This window comes from Hypomesus transpacificus, chromosome 4, assembly GCF_021917145.1.
Source record: "Hypomesus transpacificus isolate Combined female chromosome 4, fHypTra1, whole genome shotgun sequence".
In the NCBI taxonomy this organism is placed as follows: Eukaryota; Metazoa; Chordata; class Actinopteri; order Osmeriformes; family Osmeridae; genus Hypomesus; species Hypomesus transpacificus.
This window is the reverse complement of record NC_061063.1, coordinates 7,920,262-7,940,092: the sequence shown is the minus strand read 5'-3', so window position 1 is coordinate 7,940,092 and position 19,831 is coordinate 7,920,262. Positions and strand designations below refer to the sequence as shown.

General features: G+C 44.7%; 2 protein-coding genes across 4 annotated transcripts; both read left to right on the top strand.

Moving 5' to 3' along the window:
* Positions 1-586: 586 nt before the first annotated feature.
* npy (neuropeptide Y) lies at positions 587-2,454 on the top strand. 2 transcript variants are annotated; one of them, XM_047019421.1, is made up of 4 exons: positions 587-633; positions 994-1,189; positions 1,936-2,025; positions 2,158-2,454. In XM_047019421.1, the coding sequence occupies exons 2-4, from the start codon at positions 1,002-1,004 to the stop codon at positions 2,180-2,182; spliced, it is 303 nt and encodes a 100-aa protein (XP_046875377.1). In that variant the 5' UTR covers positions 587-633; positions 994-1,001; the 3' UTR covers positions 2,183-2,454. The 2 variants fall into 2 exon arrangements, with proteins under 2 accessions (XP_046875377.1, XP_046875378.1); XM_047019422.1 differs by having other exon boundaries at positions 596-633; positions 2,132-2,454.
* Positions 2,455-3,355: 901 nt separating this feature from the next.
* Positions 3,356-19,727, top strand: pals2b (protein associated with LIN7 2, MAGUK p55 family member b). 2 transcript variants are annotated; one of them, XM_047019786.1, is made up of 14 exons: positions 3,356-3,450; positions 8,123-8,195; positions 10,370-10,638; positions 13,314-13,414; positions 14,221-14,373; positions 14,637-14,789; positions 15,015-15,242; positions 15,921-16,052; positions 16,464-16,560; positions 16,802-16,870; positions 16,974-17,135; positions 17,417-17,619; positions 17,978-18,106; positions 18,313-19,727. In XM_047019786.1, exons 3-14 carry the CDS (start codon positions 10,503-10,505, stop codon positions 18,487-18,489), a joined length of 1,740 nt encoding a protein of 579 aa, XP_046875742.1. In that variant the 5' UTR covers positions 3,356-3,450; positions 8,123-8,195; positions 10,370-10,502; the 3' UTR covers positions 18,490-19,727. The 2 variants fall into 2 exon arrangements, with proteins under 2 accessions (XP_046875742.1, XP_046875743.1); XM_047019787.1 differs by lacking the exon at positions 10,370-10,638.
* The last annotated feature ends 104 nt before the right edge of the window (positions 19,728-19,831 follow it).

The window sequence follows — 19,831 nt, the reverse complement described above, 5'->3', positions numbered from 1 at the left end:
GCGGGCTTTCATTGCAAGTTTGATTAAAATCATCCGAATGTTATTTCAACACGCGTAGATAAAGTCATCAGTAACCATTAAGAGAAGATGATTAACTATTGTCTTGCATTTCTAAACCGCCTTCTCTTCTCCACACTTGTCATTACTGTTCATTGTTTCACTCTATCAGGCAGCGCTATTAAACATTCATGCATCTGGTAGAAAAACGACCAATTAACTGTGAAATACACACTCATATACGCACAGACACACACCTACACACAAACACTCGTGTCTGAGGGAGAAACAGAGGGTTACATGGCAATGGACAATTCTTTTAATAGATCATGATTACAGCTGCTATTGTTTATTTCCAGCATTTGATTTTCATTTGAGGTAAAAAGTAAATCTGAAGAAAAAAAAAAAATATATTTATATATATACACAATAGTCTAAAAGTCGTCGTTCAAAATAGGGGGATGACAGCTCCACAAGTGACGCGTAACTTCCTCAGCCAAAGAGACTTGCGCTCAATGGTGCGCGTCTGTGACGCCTTCTCCATCTGCGACCCCGATATATAAATCGCACCCCACTATTGGACAGTCAGGAGCCGAGAACCATCCAAGAACAGCAGTCGAACTATCCTTCTCAAATGTAAGTAACACTTAAAAACATACTTTACAATGAATGCCAGATGCTTGGTTTCCAGATTTTGGATAATGTAAGGTAGGCTAACACCTGTTGTGATATTAAATAACTAAATCAATATTTATGTGCGGTTGCCAATTGAGATCAGAATTTTTTTTTAAACTTAAACTAAGCTAGTAGCATTAATATAATATATGAATTGTTATTTTAATACAATTGAGTTGCATTGAAGACATTACTTGTTTTGTCTTTGTGCACCATGGGCTGCCATTAAATCTCCTGTTTTAAGGTTCGAAAAAGTTGATGTTAAGAATAAACGTGAGATGGAAGTGATGTAAGTAGTTTTTTTCTGTCTTACCTATGTAGTAGTGAATATGCAGCACAATTTTGGAACCTGGCTGGGTGCTCTGGCCTTAATCATGTGGGCTCTCCTATGCATCGGGACGTTGACGGACGGGTACCCAGTCAAACCTGAAAACCCAGGAGAGGATGCACCAGCGGACGAACTTGCCAAATATTACTCCGCCCTTAGACATTACATTAACCTCATTACACGACAGAGGTAAATGGTAGCCTACGGATGTACTTTGGCACGGAAACCCCACGACAGTTCGGAAAAATAGAAACGCCTTGTAAACCATATTGTGTTCCATTTTAAAGGCTATTTTGTAGGAAAATGTTGACCAAAACACTCTGGGGCAAAACTTTGGCTACTGCCGCGTCCATACAATTCCTACTGAATCTGCTTTTTGCATTTATTATGTATGCTAAATAGAGATTATTATTGCTAAATTAAAACATTATTAGTATACACGGTGCTTAAATGAATTATCTGTTTGTGTTGGTCGACTAAATGATTCCAACAAGTCGAAACAAATCAAACATGCTGTTTAAAAAAAAAAATGGGCCATTTAAAATGCAGGTTTAATCCCAGTGGAACATCCCGTTTATGCTAACTAACAACGTCCCACAGCGGGCTTCACAGATTTCATTATTCTCCCCGCGCTTGCTCACGCTCTTTAGAAAACCAACTGATACATCAGCTGCAAGTGCATTTAGCTGGTGTTTCTCTTCAATAATTGATTTTGTTGACTTGGAGATGTTGACTGTGCCTAAACCGTAGCACACGGCCATAAAAATCTGGTACGCCTACTGTAGAACATACGAAGAAAAACATAATGTAAAACAGGAGCACCAGTTTTTACCTCAGGTCTTTAGCCGTATTCTGCATGTGCATTTAATTTTCTGAGGTTTGACAGATGTCTTCAAAGGTCTCTCACCCACGCTCTCTCTCCCTGTTATTCTCAGGTATGGCAAGAGATCCAGTCCTGACACGCTGGACACACTGATCTCAGAATTGCTGATGAAGGACAGCACGGATACCCTCCCACAATCCAGGTGTGTGTATGTGTGTGTGTGTGTGTGTGTATTTGTGTGTGCATTGGCCTCTTTCAGTGGGTTCATAGCCTGTATGCTATCATCCACTGATAAATATTTGTCACAGCATCTTCCTGTTTCCCATCTAACCAGATACAATGATCCGTCGAACTGGTGATGTCAACATCCTGATCTACCTGACCATATTGCCCTGATGGTAGTAAGACCTCAACAACATCATCTCCGAGTCCTCTAACCCTTAACTACCCCCCCCCCCCTGTCTTTAATGGTTTGAGTAGTGTGTGTACAACCCTAACCCCAACCTCTATGTTAAGATGACTCATTGAAATGTACATAGTTTATTTAAGATTGTTATCCGTGTATAGTCATCTCAAGAGAGAGTCATATTGATTGTATTGTAAATCTGTGCTATTAAAGATTCATTATCTAAAAGGGAGCCTACCAACTAATCCGTTTTTTTTGTTATTCTGGTGAATCTGACTGAACTGAGACTTGAATGAGTAGGATAGACAAAATAGGATTGGCGCATATGACAACATTGTATATACTTGCACAAACATGTGAAAGCGAGGAGTGTCATTCAATTTGCTGGACAATGTATCTAGATACTTGGCAAACCAGAAGTGCAGCATTTGACTTGGACATTTAACCAAGCACTGACCCTAGGTCATTCTCAGTGTGGTTTCGTGACTGCACCAATATGTTGGGCGAGGGCGCTCTCTGCTGGTGGTTAAGTGTACATTGACCACAAATCATTATGGTCAGAGGATTGTAAAGCAGCGTAGACTCGTGCTCTACTCCCTTTACGGTGTCTTTCTTTTTTTAAATGTTATTATTCCGATGTATTTTGGTTTGATATTTGTGTTTGATTCTGCGTGTCCCTCTACTGTACCCTGTATTCGCCGTCCTGTGTGATAAGGCCTCTCTACGTCCAAAAAGTAGAGACCGATCTGTATGACCCCTCATAAATTGGTACGACTAATTGATACAAAGTTAATATGCTTGACACAAAATTTATGACAGGAAAATTACTTTAAAACCAAACAAAATCCCTGTTAATCTCCAAATTAATAATTTTATACCAAATTAATTTCATTAGGTTAACCAAGCACGCATTTGACGACACACTGAGGCATTTTACAGTAGGATACTTACAACTCAAAGTCCCTTCTCACGAGGGGATGTATTATAGTATATAATTTAGATTTGAAATACATTCAGAGTAAAACACTGTAATCGTCCTTGTTTGCTGGGAAACGGCTATCATTCGTCTATTCAGACCTTTGTCATCATTGTAGGCGTGGTTTGTTCGTGTGATTGGCATAGTATATTCACTGGTAGTTAGCTGCGGGACCACGACTGCTGAGCCGAGGGGTTTGAATATCAACCGGGACAGCAAGTGAGACTGCGAATTTATTCCAACGGGTAAGTCATCACTAAACAATACTATGTAGGCTGAGAAGATCAAGTTTATTAACAAACTAATCTGTTCGCGAAAGAAAAAACAACACTTTTGGGTTTTTGAAATGCAAGACTTTGCACAGCCCCTTCGATTTTCTGATTAGGCTATAGGAGCTTTATCTGGAAAGGCTTAACGCAGGTCCAATGGAGCCTTGCTCGTGCGTGATTATTCTAGTATCAGATGCAATTCCTTTCCTCTAGGATGACGCGGTAAACAATACAATAGTTGGATTATATCCTACACTCTCCCCAAAGTGTGTAGACTACAATGCCTTGGATGGGTAACAAAAATGGCCGCACGTGTGACGAGATCACTGTAATTTACGCGCAACTGATGGCTAAATCGGTTAAACAGTGTGACACACGCGTAGACCCCACGCACTGTCCAAAATATCGATCTATAGGCTGAGCAAGAACGGGATCGGTTGCGTATAGTCTTGAGCCTGTAGGACAGGCGCAAGGAAGTGGTTTCAGCACCACCACGTCCCATAACAATGCAGCGCATCAATACAGAAGGAGCAGTTGCAAAAAAAACGAGCGCGCTGAGCAGTGTCGCACGCCGTGGTTATACAAACAGTGTGTCTAAAAAATAAGTTTTTTTGTTTGTATTTCTGTTTGAGCACGCTCATAAAACAACTTAAGATATATGAATGGATGTGGGTGGATCGGGTGTCTGGGGACTGGGCAAAGGCTGTCTATCCCGAGTCCGCCAAGAGCCAGAAGGCAGACGCAGTTATTGATTATTTCTGATACATCTGAGCGTTCTGTCGAAACCTGCTATCACATTACCCATACACATATCGATACCCTCTCAGATGACGTCTAAATAGTGAACATAAAGTAATTAAGTTGTACAAAATGCTTTTTGGCATGGACTCAGTCTGCTGTCGTTGCGCACACGAGTCTCGAGTTGTCTTACATCTTACATGGCAATTCGTTTGGTGCACGTAAATGGGGAAACCCTGAAGATGGGAAACTTCCTTGGGGATACTCCTGAGTAGCCAGTGGAGGCTCCAAAGTGGGCAATAGACTACCACAATGTTCAGAAGACAATACATCTCTCCTTACTGTCTTCCTGGACGCTGAAGCAGTCATATCCGACTGAATTCGATTTGTGAAAGTTAATTAAGGCAAGGGATGTTCAATCCTTAGGGCAGGTTCAGACTCCAGAACCTTCAGAGGGTTGGAAGCACAGTTCTTGTCGATGTCGACAGGATATTTCTGTTGGCTTTGAGTTGTGCTGGCCTACATAGTCCTCGACAAAGGAACATATTTTCTTAACTTGGTATTTGCTGATGATGTCCATACAGGTAAAGCACATAATTCCAGACAAAGATACTTTTAACAGTGTGGTGACGGGTCATCCTCAATCCAGAAAAGGATATCAAGTCAAATTGGTTGTCCCTATCAGTTGTTACACTCAAACACAAACAGAGGAATTATCTAGCATCACCGACTCCTGGCTGTCATCCTACAGAGAACCAACAGATGCATCATAGGGCAGACATTGTTTCTGTCATTTTAGAACTGGTTCCAGAAGCACCTTCACTGTGGATTACCAGACAAATTTAGAGTTGGCCTCATGTCTGATTGTGAAAACACACATCCTAGTCTGCGCACTCAGTCAGCAAGGTTTTACTGTATGGAACTGTGAGGTCATCAGACGTCGGCAGCACAACTCTTATCCTGGCAATCAAAGGGAGTGAAGTGGTTCACTCCAACCCAGTACGGATTCACAGTGGCACGGGAACCAACCAAATAATGGAGATGAGCAGGAGCCGTCGAATTCCTCTTGTTCAACGCCACATCCTTGCATAACACTCCTCCTCCCATCTCTCACTCTCTTTCCTTATCCCATGTTCTTTCTCCCATCCCCTCGCTTCTCTGTAAGTCTGCGAAGACAGTGGGAGGAGCCTAGGAGGGGAGACACCGAGGACAGGCAGAGGGGTTGGTCATGTGATGTGATGAGTTATGTCACAGGATGCTCGTTAAGATGGCTTCTTGTTAGGGACCGGGTGGCTTCGATGTGCTGTGGTCACCGAATGTGATCAAATGTAATTGACCAATTGAAACGTGCATCTCCAAAATAAATAATTGGATAAAGGAAGAATATAATATTTCAAATAGTTAAGAAATACAAATCTAAAAAGTAGGTTTATTTTGTATTGATCATTTTGATTATTACTTGTATTATTTTAATGTTGTAAAATGAAGTTGGTCTTGGCAGTGTAATCCTCTTATACGGAGGCACGTGTACACAGAGTGACCTACATATGTAATGACTGGGGGTAGGGGGCTGCTTCAGTGTGTGTGCGTGTGTGTGTGTGAGTGACCAGGGGTTGGGTGGGGGGATGGGGGGTGGGGCAGTACGCAATCTCTGTGTGTGTTTGTGTGAAGGGGGATTTGCCTGTAGAAAAAAGCTTACCCCCGCTGTCCCTCGCAGTCACTCACGGCATGGTCATCAAGAGTGCTTCCGCAAACTTCGCTAATTGCTACTTGTTTCCTAGGAGAGCTTCAGGCGGGCAGCAGAGGCTCAGGAAGACATGGCGGCTCAAAGGCAATCTGGGTTGCCGACCTTGCTTTTGTAAATGGTATTGACTGAGAGAAACCCAATGTGTCGGCTCAGTCCTCTCATTCCACTCAGGCCTCCGTGCCTCCGGCCCTTTGGAGAAGGAGCTGTAGAATAAGGACACTCACGTGTGTGTTTGTGTGCCTGTCCACTAAGGTTTATGTGTGTGTGTGTTTCTGGGTGACTTTTGAATGTGGTGTTTTTGTTTATTCAACACCATCCCTCACTGTACTAGACCTTCACACTCACTTACAGACGTAAGCTACTTTTTCAAACAACTGACAAATGCTTAGGGCGCTCTTTTCAACAGCACTATCTCTGCTGTATCTTGCAAACGCTCAGACGCCGAACACACACACAAGGTCTCTCGCAAGTGTGAGACAGATGATATGTTGCTGCGTTTTGCACAAAAACCAGAGAGACAGATCCGTAGTAATCCCTCTTTCACAACCTGTCCGTCATCTGGCTGCTTGGCAACCAGGAACATGGGGAGGGCATTGGTTGGTTCATCCCCATCCCCTGCTGGCCAATGGCAGCATGGTGTTTCATTATTTAACTTCTTGAGTCTAGTCTCCATAACTGTATTTTTTTATGTAGTGCAAGCTTCTTTTGTCTCTTTATTACTACATATATCCCTTGAACTCTTCTTTTGAAAACTTGAGTTTGACTTGAGGCTTGTGTGCAGCCTCTCTTTTCTCCCTCAAGACCCTGCTGTTTCCTAAGTGCAAGTTTTCTCTCGTCCCTTCTCTTGTTAGTCTTCCGCAGTGCTCCCTCCCCTCCTGTCTCATATCCTTACCTTCTTTTTTTTCAAGCACAGCGTGCGCTCTCCGCTGCCCCATCTTCCTCGTCTCCTCCGTTACTATGTCGACAGAGAGGCCCTTCGGGGGCCCCAGGTCCTCCATTGACTTGGCATGATGGGAGGAGGAATTGTGCAAGTGGCTTTTTGGTCATTAACATTCTTCCAGGGATATCTATCACTTCCAATGAGCGTTCGCCAACTGATGGTAATCTGCATTGCATAATGAAACTGGGCACTAAGCTTCTCGCTGCCGTAATGGACCAATTAGCACGAATGTGACTGATGGTCATCAAATGAGAGCTCTTGATAGAGAGATGTTGAAGGAGGAAAGGGTGGCCTGGAATAATGTGTGCTGGTTAAACCAGCGGTCTCCTGCAATGGTTATAATGGTGGAGGTATGGGTAGGTGGAAGCTGGTTTAAGCCTCATAGAAAAGCTGAGGTTCAGGGGGATAAGAGGACAGCAGTGCCTTCATATGCCACATTAGGGGGGAGATTCAGCACCAGGAACTGGGTTAACTCAAGTGTGATCACTCCTTTGCAATTACTGGATAAGGACTTCCTTATCACAGACATATTAATGTCCAAATTACACAAATATTTTCAGTTGTGAAATTATCAATAAAAACTGAGAGAGGTAAAAGGGAGGGGATTGTCCATGCAAGAGTTTATTTAGTAGTAATTTAAACAGTTCATTTTTAGATGGCTTTTCCCCATGGTCCGTTTCATTATGGTGTACATCTGGCGTAGGAGGGCCTAATGCTGTCAAACTTTGACTTTATTACAAAAGCCGCTGTTTACAACAGTTTACTGTCAATAGAAGAGTAGATGATGGAGGGAGGGACTACACAGTGTGTGCTTCATGTGTGTATGTGTGTGTGTGTGTGTGTGTGTGTGTGTGTGAGAGAGAGAGACAACTATATTGAAAGTTTGTGTGTATGTAAAACAAAGGATAGAAATCTTCACGTGGTTTTATTGTTTAGTGCTGTGTCATTTTCAGTAAGATGACATGGCCATGCCGTAACATGATGATGTCATCACCTCTGAATGGATGTTAACACAATGGTCCTCGCTGTCCCTCAGAGATGAACAATGGCCGCTGTCTGTGACATAGGTCCACAGCAGGCTGGGGACAGGAACGAGACAAAACTGTGAAGGAGAAAGTTTGTGGCACGTGTCAAAGTGAAGAAATGTCAAAGAATGTCTTGTGCGGTTTGTGTGTGTGTGTTCCCTGATATAAGCTGGATGTCGTCTCCATCTTTCTCCTCAGACTTCTGTTGCGTTGACGAATGAGCTGGCTGTAAGAAACAACAGGGAGCATTGGGGCACACCGTCTGTCAAAGGTAAACAAAACGAGCGCACCTGCTTTCTATTCACTACACACTTTGTTTTTGTGTGTCTACATCTTTAGAATGCTGGAGGGGAGAATTGTGCGCTTGCCACTCGTCCTCTGGGAGAGAGTGCACTCAACGTGAGCGTTTGTGTGTGTCTGAAGAGAATGAGATGAGACGGGTATTCTAAGCACTCCTTGGTCGTTGCCTAGTAAGGCAGCGTGCTCCAAAAATGACTACTATGTTGACTTGAGTCGTTTGGGTTGATTTGACAGTGATTATTATCTTCACAGCTCAACCCTGACTCACACACAACCATGATCACAGGTTAGAAGATAAGATTATGTCTGTGCAAAGCTTTACTCAACTCTAACATGGCAGGCTATGTTTTGAAACTAGAGCTAAAGTATTGACTTCTTAACAGAACAACATCAAATCTAGATACCACTCTGACGTAAAGCAATTGTACTGTTTTGCTTATGGGTCATAGTAATCTACAGTAAGATACCTTGTCTATCCTACTCCAATATCATTAGATTTGCTTATGAATAATCCACTACGTTTAGGGTCTGTCCTTTAGTTGAATTATTTTGTTGTTGGAACTGTGGTGGGAAGAAAGAAAGAGACAGACTTGGAGAGGAAGAAAAAGAGATCGAGACAGAGAGAGGGAGAAAAAGAGATCGAGACAGAGAGAGGGAGAGAAAAAGAGAGAGAGACAGAGAGAGGGAGAAAAATAGAGAGACAGAGAGAAGGAGAAAAAGAGAGAGAGAGAGAGAGAGAGAGAGAGAGAGAGAGAGCGAGAGAGGGAGAAAAAGAGAGAGAGACAGAGCAAAAAAAAGAGAAAATATGGGAAGCAGTGAGAAGAGTAGATCCAGAGTAGATTCCGTAATCCTGGGTTTTTAGCGACCGGATGATAATCCTTCTCTATGTGCTGCAGGGGGGCTGAGTGGGGGAGGGGTATAGATGATGGAGCGTGGCAGATCATCTATCTATCCTCTTACAGTGCAGCTGTGACATAGTGGGAGGGACTTGATGTGCAGAGAGAGAGACAGAGAGAGACAGAGAGAGAGAGAGATAGAAAGAGAGAGAGAGATGGTAAGAGATAGAGAGAGAGAGAGTGAGAGAGAGAGAGAGAGAGAGAGAGAGAGAGAGACAAAAAAGAGAGACAGATAGACAGACAGAGAGAGAGAGAGAGAGTCCAGGGGAAGAGGATGACAGAGAGAGGCATGGTGTCCTGGGGTCAGTTCAACTGTGGCAGCTTTCATAGAGCACTTACAGATATAGAGTATTGAAGTGGTGAGTCATGCTGACACTTGCTGTGGGTCTTAGCATGTGGCAGAGGGTGGTTCAACAACAATTTAGGAAAAGGCTGAGGCTGGCACGCTGCACTGTTGATACCCAGATGTGTTGACTGGCGAGAGCTTTCATTACCCAGAGGGCTCTGTCCAGCCCCAGAGAAGGAATGACGACCCCCCCCCCCCCCTCCCTGCTGTTTCTCCTCAAGAAAAGGAAGAGGCCAATGGAAGGGGGGCAGGGGTCTTGTTTGCAAGGTAGGGGAAGAAGGGCCCAGTTGGAATTTAAGGTCAGGCCTATCCCTTTGCACTTACGTAAGACTACATGACTTATGTAATAACAGTGTCAGATGTGTGTCTGTGTGTGTGTGTGGTGTATGTGGTGTGTGTGGTGTGTGTGAGGAAGGCATGGCTTGCTTTTGGAGGGGGGAAAGGATGGTTGAGTGTGTGTCTGTGTGTATGGGGTGGGGAGGGGTGTAAGGGTAGCAATAGAAGGGGTACTCACACAAACCTGCAACGGCAGGAGAGAATTGTGGGATTAAATGTGTGTGTCTGTTGTGTTCAGGGGGGAGAGTGGGAGGGGGCCAAGGGGCGGTATTAAAGGCAATAGGGAGGGGATTGAGAGTGACTGAATGTGTCCACATCTGTGTACGTCAGTTATTGGTCTCCATCTCTCTATCTGTCCATTTCCTTTCCATTGTGTCTTCTTCTTTTCACTGCTCCCTCAATCGTTTGACCCATTCCTTTGTTTCCCATCCCTCCTTTCCTTCCTGTTAGTTGTCTTAAAAGTCCAGTATCTTCGTGTCTGTCTTCCTGCTGTCCTCTGACCCCTACTTCCCTCTCTCTCAACACCTCTCACTCTTCTCTCTTTCTTTATTTTATCTTTAACTTTAGAGGCTATTGCTCGCGCTGTTCGGTTCCGTAGCAGAGCAGTCAGTGGCAGGCAAACTCGTCGGCGGTTGACTTGCGGTTAGCCTAGCATACCTGTGGTCCAGCAGCATTGTGCAGGCCGGCGTTGTGCTCGGAGATGGTCCTAGCCATGGAGGAAGCCTGTTCCAATGGGGTGGAGGTGGAGCCCCCTCCGGACGGGCCAGCAGAGGCAGCGGCAGCAGCCGGAGAGGAGGGGGTCGAGGAGCCCGCGCTGGGGGCCGACGCACCAGGAGGTGAGAGACCAGGTTGCCAGATATTTTTCAATGAGAAGTGAAGACGCAGCACTTTCTCCAGCTGTTTCTCCACCTTCAGGCTGGGTCTTAGTTCATTGTGTGGATAGAACATGGGTTGCCAGATCATTTCAAGGGAACAGGCAACTGTCACAGTCGTGATTTGGAGACGTGCTACTCCACGAATGTTTTGGGGTAGTTTTGGGTTGCCAGAATAGTTCACGGCATCCCTGGGTGGTAGACTGTGAGGTATTGGAGGGGGTAACAGGCTGCAAGATTCTGCTGATTATTAGATTACTCCTGTGATCCTTTCTAAGTCTTGGAAAGGGGGGGGGGATAGTTTCCCAGTACAGGAGAAAATCCACATGATGCATGGTTTTATAGGAGGGAGAGAGGGCGAGTGTGGAAGAGATAGAAAATATAATTATTCTGCTTCCGAATTGAATTCAAGGAGTGAATGAAATAGAACAAAATGTCTTTCCCCTTTCAGATGATTTGCTTATTGAGAAGGCTCCTTTTTCATTTGCTGCAGAGTGCTTTCATGTGTGTGTGTGTGTGTGTGTGGTTGCAATGAATGTGAGTGTTCGCTTGAACAGTCAATGTGAGTGTATGTGCATGTCAAGCTAGGATTAGTATGGATCTAGTTTTAATAAGGCTTAAATTCAAACCCCTCTTTCTCACCACACAATGGCATATTTTGACAATTCTATGGTTGATAACAAATTGTCAACACACAAACGTGGCAGCGGCTTGTAAACTCTGGCTGATGAGGTGTACAAACCCCTTCTCCGATCTTTAAGTAGAGGGCAGAATGACACAACAACTCGACACAGAGTGCAACGGTCAACTCAGAGCTGATCTATAGGGCTTTTTGCACCTAGGTCAGTCTGGTTCTGCTCTACAACAGAGTTTAAATGGAAATCCCTGGTGGACAGGATGCCGGACCTGAGTGGCAAGTCTCCTTATCCAAACTCGCCTGTTACAGTAGCTATGCTAGGGATACCTCAGGCTTACGTTGTTGTGTTTTTATGATCAATAAAACAGCTTTGAGGGAACAGCTAAATGGGTACTTATCTGGCGTAGACAAAAGGTTTCGTGAAGTCTGAACAAAGCACACACACACACACTTTCTCATGCACACGCAAACCCACACTCTTTATCTGTGTGTCTCTGTGTCACTCTCTCTGTCTCTCTTACACGCACACACACATACACACATACCATAGAAACACACAAGAACCAGAAACCCACATCTCTGTGTGAAGTCACACTTGTCCTCAGTGGAATTTCGGAGCACTAGATCGTTTGGGGGCCTCAATATCTTTTCCTTTGGCATGTCTATGTGCATGCGAGGGTGTTTAGTGTGTGTGTCGCAGTGGGTCATCATTTCAGTCACATGCACTTTCATGTGTGTGTGTGGCTTCTGTATAGCAGAGTTTATAAGAGAGATGACCTTACCCAGTGGATGAGTGACTGAACTGTAATCAAAGGGGTGGTGTAATGGTTGTTTTTGTGTTCATGTATAGATGTGTGGTTGTATATGCTGTAATTACAAATGGTTTCAAACAGTGTGTTTGTTGGTGGTGGATTGTGAGTGTGTGTTTTTGTTTAAGTATATATGCTCTGAGTTAGACTCCAAAGATGTTTATAGTTCTTCCTAAATGTATTGACTTGCAGAGGCCTGAAATGTATGTTCACAAACCAATTTTGTTTGTGTGTGTGTATCTTTGTGTAAGTGGGTGTGTGTCTGTGTTTGCTTGTGTGTCCCGCTCAGCTTTTGAAAAGTCACCTTCCCCTGCTACACTTCTAGCTGCCAGTTACGTGACTATATAAGCTTCTGAACTCCCAGCTCAGCAGTACTGTATGTTTGTGTGTGTGTGTGTGTGTGTGAGAGAGAGAGAGACAGAGAGAGTTAGCTTTAAGACAGGTGAAAGTGACAAAGAAGAGAAGGCAAATAAATCCTACGGAAGAAGGAAGAACCAAATGATGGCGAACGCACACATACATTACACATGCCCATACACACACACACACACACACTCACACACATGGATAGTTTCTTCCCATGCAGATCTGTAAGTGTATTACAGGGGTTTACAGGGGCTTTGAGACCCTGGCTTTAAGGTAATAGTGTGTGTATACCTCCAGTCCACCGTCTTTCTCTCACGCTGTCACACACACACTAACACACACGCACCGAGGACAGTCCACACGCCAGGACAGAGACACTCACAGGAGTCTGCAGCAGGGGACGGGAGTGAAACAAAGATCATCCGACACAACCGTTCATAAACGGAACTCCTTCTCCTCTTGATAACCTTTTGCTTCGAATTGGATTAGATACCGGTCCAAAGCACTACATCTGGAAACACGGACAGAACTACAATCATGGCTGCCGGTCTCAGAACTCAAATCTCTCACTGCCTGGCATACCATTGAATTACAGTAGGCTGTGTCTGAAGATGACACAAATGGGTCTGTGTCTGTGAGACTAACTCCTTCAAACGCACCATCCCTCTGTAACCCCTAGCTATTTGACTGTGTGCATGTGTGGGTGTCTAAAGTACAGCAAAGCATAGCTATCACCTCCTTATAGTTTCCTGGCTGAGCCCGCGTACATTTGTATCGTACTTAACACTTAGCTCTCCCTCTCTGTCCCTCTCCCTGCGTCTCCGTAGCGATGCAGCAGGTGTTGGATAACCTGGGCGAGTTGCCCAACTCGACGGGGGCCAAGGACATCGACCTCATCTTCCTGCGAGGCATCATGGAGAGTCCTATTGTACGCTCACTCGCCAAGGTAGCACACACACATAGAGGAGAACACACACAGAGACTAACACACAGACAACGCCGAGCCACGGCTGTAGGGCGCTTGCTAAGGTCGACTCCGCTCAAGGTAACACGCACACACGCATGACGGGAATGGGACCCATCAATGTGGAGGGTCACATATATTGCACACACACACACACACACAGAGAAGATCTGCAGCCACTAGTGAGGTCAGCGTGTCCTCGTCAGCCCAGGGGTTTGGGTCTCGGCTAGACATGGGGACGATGTCACCATGAGTTAGTCAGGAGCCCAGTGGAGCTGACCATCCAGCCATGGGCCTGGAAGTGACAGTCACAGCCCAGAGAGGGCAGGGCGGCGGCAGGGGTGACTGCTGACCCTGGAGGTGACGGACCCTCGGTGGTGACAGAGCCCAAGATGACTCTGTCACACTCAACCATGTCTTGCTAGCTGCCATTTTGCAGTCGAGAAGAGTGGTTTTGCCCCCTGCACTGAATAGAAAGACTAAGAGCAATAAAAGCATAGTTGTAGTTCTGCTTAAAGCTGAACGCTAGCGCTGCATTGAGACATTAGTGCTAGCATCTTTGAAAGCAACTCAACACACATGCCTCATAGAATTCCCCAGTGCCTCACACTCCAAGATAACACAACTTTACTCTACTAAATGGCAATATGATAAAAGATAAACATTACAATATCACGTAGCTACACTTTAGAATCAACATCTCCTCTTTCTGGGTGTGAAACCGACTTCTTTTTAACCTTGAACCCTGTGACCCCGCCGACTCTTTCCAGGCTCACGAGCGATTGGAGGATGTGAAGTTAGAGGCGGTCCAGGACAACAACGTGGAGCTGGTCACTGAGATCCTGGGAGACATCAGCAGCCTCAGCGTCCGTGACGACAGCGCTGCAGAACTCTCTAGAATCCTTCAGGAACCCCACTTCCAGGTACCATCTTTCTTTCTCTCACTCACTCACATATGTATGCCACCCATGTCTCCTCATGAAAGGAGAGAGGGCTTTTCTCTCAGCTCTCAGCTGAAGGCTAAAGATCCTTTGACCTACTAAAGAGAGAGGAAGAAAGGACCAGTTGCGACATGTGGCGATGGCTGGAGTGCATTGCAAACGGCACTATCTTTAACCTTCTATCTTTGTCTTCGTCGTCCCCCCACCCCCCTGCTTGTCCCTCTCTGTCCTGATCTCTCTATCAGTCGCTTCTGGAGGCCCATGATATGGTGGCGTCAAAGGGTTACGAGGCCCCTCCCCCAACCGATATGACGAATGACGCGTTGGTGAACAGTGCCCTGATGCAGGCTGACGCTGTGCGCATGATCGGCATCCGCAAGAAGGCCGGCGAACCGCTGGTGGGTTTGTGTGCCTGTGTGCATATGTGTGAACTACCAGTTTAACTCTTCCGATAGTATAGGCCTCCTGTTGTGAAGTGAAATACAACACTTTTGCAGGTGATTTACTTTGCAAAAACAGACGGTACACATGGAATATGCAGCTCAGTGATGCGTATCTCATTGAAACTCGTCATGGTTCTATCGATCTGTGTCTTATCGCGGCGAGGCGTCCTTCTCTCACAGGGTGTGACGTTCCGCGTGGAGAAGGACGACCTGGTCATCGCCAGGATCCTGCATGGCGCCATGATTGACAGACAGGGGCTGCTGCACGTCGGTGACATCATCAAGGAAGTGAATGGGCGGGACGTGGGGAACAACCCCACTGAGCTGCAGGAGATGCTGAAGGACTGCAGTGGAGGAATCACCCTTAAGATCTTGCCCAGCTACAGAGATGCCCCGGCCCCACCGCAGGTACACGCACATGCACAGAAAAGATGAGGTTCTAAAAACATCTGCTTGTTTGGTGTTGGTGAGATACTGGTGAAATGTCCTTGGGCTATCCCAGAATGCCGAGCATTGGAATTCGAACTCTAGAGCCCTATTAATAACACTCCACAAGGTATCTGGGACAGCCCCACGCACACACACACACACACAGACTTACTGTAATCACTATGAGCACATTGACTGTGTTTTTCTTCAGACATTTGTAAAGGATTATACATTGATGCCAAAAACAGTATAGAATCAAGAATTTAAGAATGCGCAATCAGTTTGATGTGTACCTTTTTTCTTGCTGGATGGAAATAGAATTAACTGGCTGGTCTTTTGTTGATTGTGTGTTGAGTTTCAGAAGCTTGTTTTGTTGTTTATCTCTGACTGCCTGCTTATGTAAGCTTACACAAACCCAGACCAGTCACCCACTTGGCATGTGATGAAAAAAGCATTTGTATGCGTCTTTGACCTTTACCTTTTAAAATATGCACTTCAGCATGTGTGTACTGTCTAAACAGTCAATGTATATGTTATGGTATTTAAACCCCAAACATCTACTTTATCTCCAACCCTCAAGTCAGACTTTGTTGTCTTGTCCATACATCTTTGGCTGAGTAAGCAGTATTTGTGAAGCGAGTGCATCTCTGTTCTCAGGTGTACGTGCAGCCTCACTTTGACTACAACCCGGCCAATGACAGCCTGATCCCTTGCCGGGAGGCGGGGCTTGCCTTCAAGCGTGGGGATGTTCTTCAGATCGTCAACAGAGAGGACCCCAACTGGTGGCAGGTGAGCAGCCCTGCAGTGTGTCCACTGGACACATCTCCTCTACTCCCTCTCTTTATATATATATTTTAGACATAGGTTTTATACATAGTGTATATAACCAATTTATTTATGTAAGCACATCGCTACACTATTCTGAGCCTATTGAAACAAAATGTCATTCTTTTTTTACTGTAAAATGAAAGTGAATGACAATAAAGATGACTATTACTACTACTACTACTTGTTTCTTTCTAGAAGGTTACAGAAGAGGTCAAAGGTCATGGAAGGATGCGTGTGTTTGTGTGTGTGTGCTTATGTTGCCTTGTTAAAGGTGTTAAAGGTGGCAGTGTGCTGAAAGGTTAGCAGTTTGTGACTGTGTGATGGTTGGACGGTGGTTTGCTGTGTTCAGGACTGTGTTGTGTGCTCCTTCAGGCGTGTCATCTGGTTGAGGGGGCAACAGGACTGATTCCCAGTCAGTTCCTGGAGGAGAAGAGGAAAGCCTTCGTCCCTCGAGACTTTGACGGCTCAGGTACGTCCTCAAACGTCCGATCAATTTCATAGGGCGTCTTTTCTTTGTGTTGCACGCAGGAAGAGTGAGAGATTGAGCACGTCCTGTTGATAGGGATAAGGTGGACAAGTCATGGACAGACCCCCTACAGTGGGTTAGGTATTCCCCCTTGTGGCCATCTGTTGTAATTGCTCCAGAGGGCTACTATTATACACTATTATAATGTATTATGTACATTAATTTCCTTTGTTGTGTGTTATAGGGATCCTTTGCGGGACAATTGCTGCAAAGAAGAAGAAGAAAATGATGTACTTAACAGCCAAGAACGCAGGTGAACTTTTACATCTAATTAAAGTTATTTGCCCATCTTTTGTGATTGGCAGCTAAGCTCTCTGATTGACAAATGCCAAATGTCTTTGATTGGTTGAGAGCAGAGTTTGACAGGCACGAGCTGCAGATCTACGAGGAGGTGGCAAAGATGCCACCCTTCCAGAGGAAGACGCTCGTTCTGATTGGTGCTCAGGGGGTGGGCCGCCGCAGCCTGAAGAACCGATTGGTGGTACTCAACCCCACCCGTTTCGGCGCCACTTTACCCTGTGAGAGCACAGTACCCTTCCTGTGTAGCTTCATCATGCTTTCTCTCTTTCACAATAATCTATTTTGCTCTCTCTATCTCTCTCTCTCGATCTCTCTCTCGATTTCTCTCTCTCTCTCTCTCTCTCTCAAATACACACACACAACCTCTTTCCCTCATCTCTCTCTACCTCTTTCCTCCCCTTCCCTAGGTATTGTAATGATAATACATTTTGTTATGATTTATTTAGTACATCCTAAAAGAGGGCTCACAATCTCTACTTCATCCCATATCTCGCCGCAGTCACCTCACGGCGTCCCCGTGACGACGAGCTGGACGGCAACTCGTACAGCTTCGTGGGTCGATCGGAGATGGAAGCAGACGTGAGGGCGGGCCGTTTCCTGGAGCATGGCGAGTACGACGGGAACCTCTACGGCACGAAGATAGATTCCATCCATGAGGTGGTGGACACAGGACGCACCTGCATCCTGGATGTCAACCCACAGGTTGGACAATGAAGTGACTCATCATTTTAAATTGAATTAAACGTACGGATAGGATAGATATATCCGTATTTGTTGAAGACAAACTACTTCTCATAACAAAGTTGAAAACATACTAGAAAATAATCACTTGGGTAATTAATACAGCTTTAAAGTGCTTCAATTCTTCAGTGAAATCAAACCCTACTAATCTAAAATTTACATTGGGACAGTTTAAAAATAATTTCAGTATGAAGCATCTAGGTTTGAGTGTCTACTGTGTATCCTGCTAAATTGTCCAGCTCACTGTTCTCCTTCCCTGTCTGTCTGTCTGTCCATCTCTCTGTGTGTGTGTGGGTGTGTTCGTCATTCTTGTGTGCAGGCCCTGAAAGTCCTGAAAACAGCAGAGTTCATGCCATACGTTGTATTTATCGCTGCGCCAGAGTTTGAGACTCTCAAGTCCATGCACAAAGCTGTGGTGGACGCCGGCATCACCTCCAAACAGCTCACAGTAAGCACGTCTCTCCCCCTCTCCATGTACTAACAATGACAAAAATGAACCTAACTAACAACTGACACAGCATAAGAATAGGGAATGTCCTTATTCGTTGCAATATGTCATGCTGACACACTTCGATTGGCAGTATCTCGTTGTACCGTGAGTCAGACACACCCACCCACACACACACCCCCCCCCTTCCCTGTTGTGTGTGTCAGGACGTGGACCTGAGAAAGACGGTGGATGAGAGCGCACGGATTCAGAGGGCGTACAGCCACTACTTTGACCTCACTATCGTCAACGACAACTTGGACCATGCCTTTGAGATACTACAGGCCGCCGTGGACAAACTCTGCTCTGAACCGCAGTGGGTTCCAGTCAACTGGGTCTATTGACCTGGTGGGTTGCAGTGACTGGGTCTACTGACCTGGCGGGTTGCAGTGACTGGGTCTACTGACCTGGTGGGTTGCAGTGACTGTTCGTGATTGTGTGTGTTTCCAAACACCGTGGCAGAGGGATCAGAGAAGTTACTTCTGCAAAAAAAATATACAATTGTGCTGTTACTGCAAAAACAACTTCTGTGTCCTTTTCCCACGCTTTACTAGGCACACAATGCAACTTTTTACACCTCAAAGGGAAAGAGTGCTTATTTATTTTAGTATTTGTAACTTTTTATGGAATAATAGTATTTCTATTTGTACCAATGTGGAATTCACATAAAAAGAAACATCAGGCCAAATATTTTGGCCATATTTTTTAATTTATTTACATGTTATAATACTTGATTTTATACAGTGGTTGTTCCCATTCCCTAAGAGCCTGTGCATACTGGTTTTGGGGACAGAATAATATCATCACAGAGAAGATAAGACACTGTGTAAAGTTCCAGAACTCTGAGCAGTTCCTTAGCTATCCTGCTGCCACTCATACTCCAAAGAAAGACCCTTTTTCTCCTCCATTTTTCTAGAGAAGAACCCTTACCTTTCCTCATTCTGGTCTTGAGCTGGATTTGTTGTTAAAATACCCTCATATATTCTTCCTCAAGTCAAGAGCTTTACACTGTTCTATTTAATATCAAGATCATACACTGTGTCCATGTTTAATCAAAGCTTTTCAAGACATGTCTAGTTTTGTTTTAATACTGTAGGATTTAATGTATTTTGTTTATGTGATTTTCTTTTAGCTGCATTTTGTCATCAATGATCCTTTACTTTTAGTGTGTTTAAAAACCCCCGACAATAAACCTGTCACCACACATTCGATGTCTTTCTAAAGCATGGCCATCAGAACATATTTTCCCATCTCCTCTGTTCTCCACTAGACCAAGATTTAAGTTTTTCATATCTGGAAATGTGCCACAAAACTACATTTCCCATAATCCTCTTGTTTAGTGTCTCAATATGCACCAACACCCTTTACACTATATTTGTTCCTGTTGTTCTTCCGAACTGAGACCTTACTAAGATCTGTCACTGTAGATGTACTTTGAGCACATGCTTTAAACTCTAGAAGACAACCACCCCCTTCAGCTATCCAGTTTGTATTGATGAGTTTTTAAACCAATGTCCAAAAGACTTGTGTTGTAGGAGCACATTGCTATTAGCAAACCATTGTCACAATAAATAAATGTAAATCTTTCAAAAGCTTGTTTCTTCTCTGTCTATAATTCCGTCTGAGTGAGGAAAAAAAAGGGGAAAAAGGAGTAGAGAGAGAGCAAGATTTAGGGAGAGGTTGAAT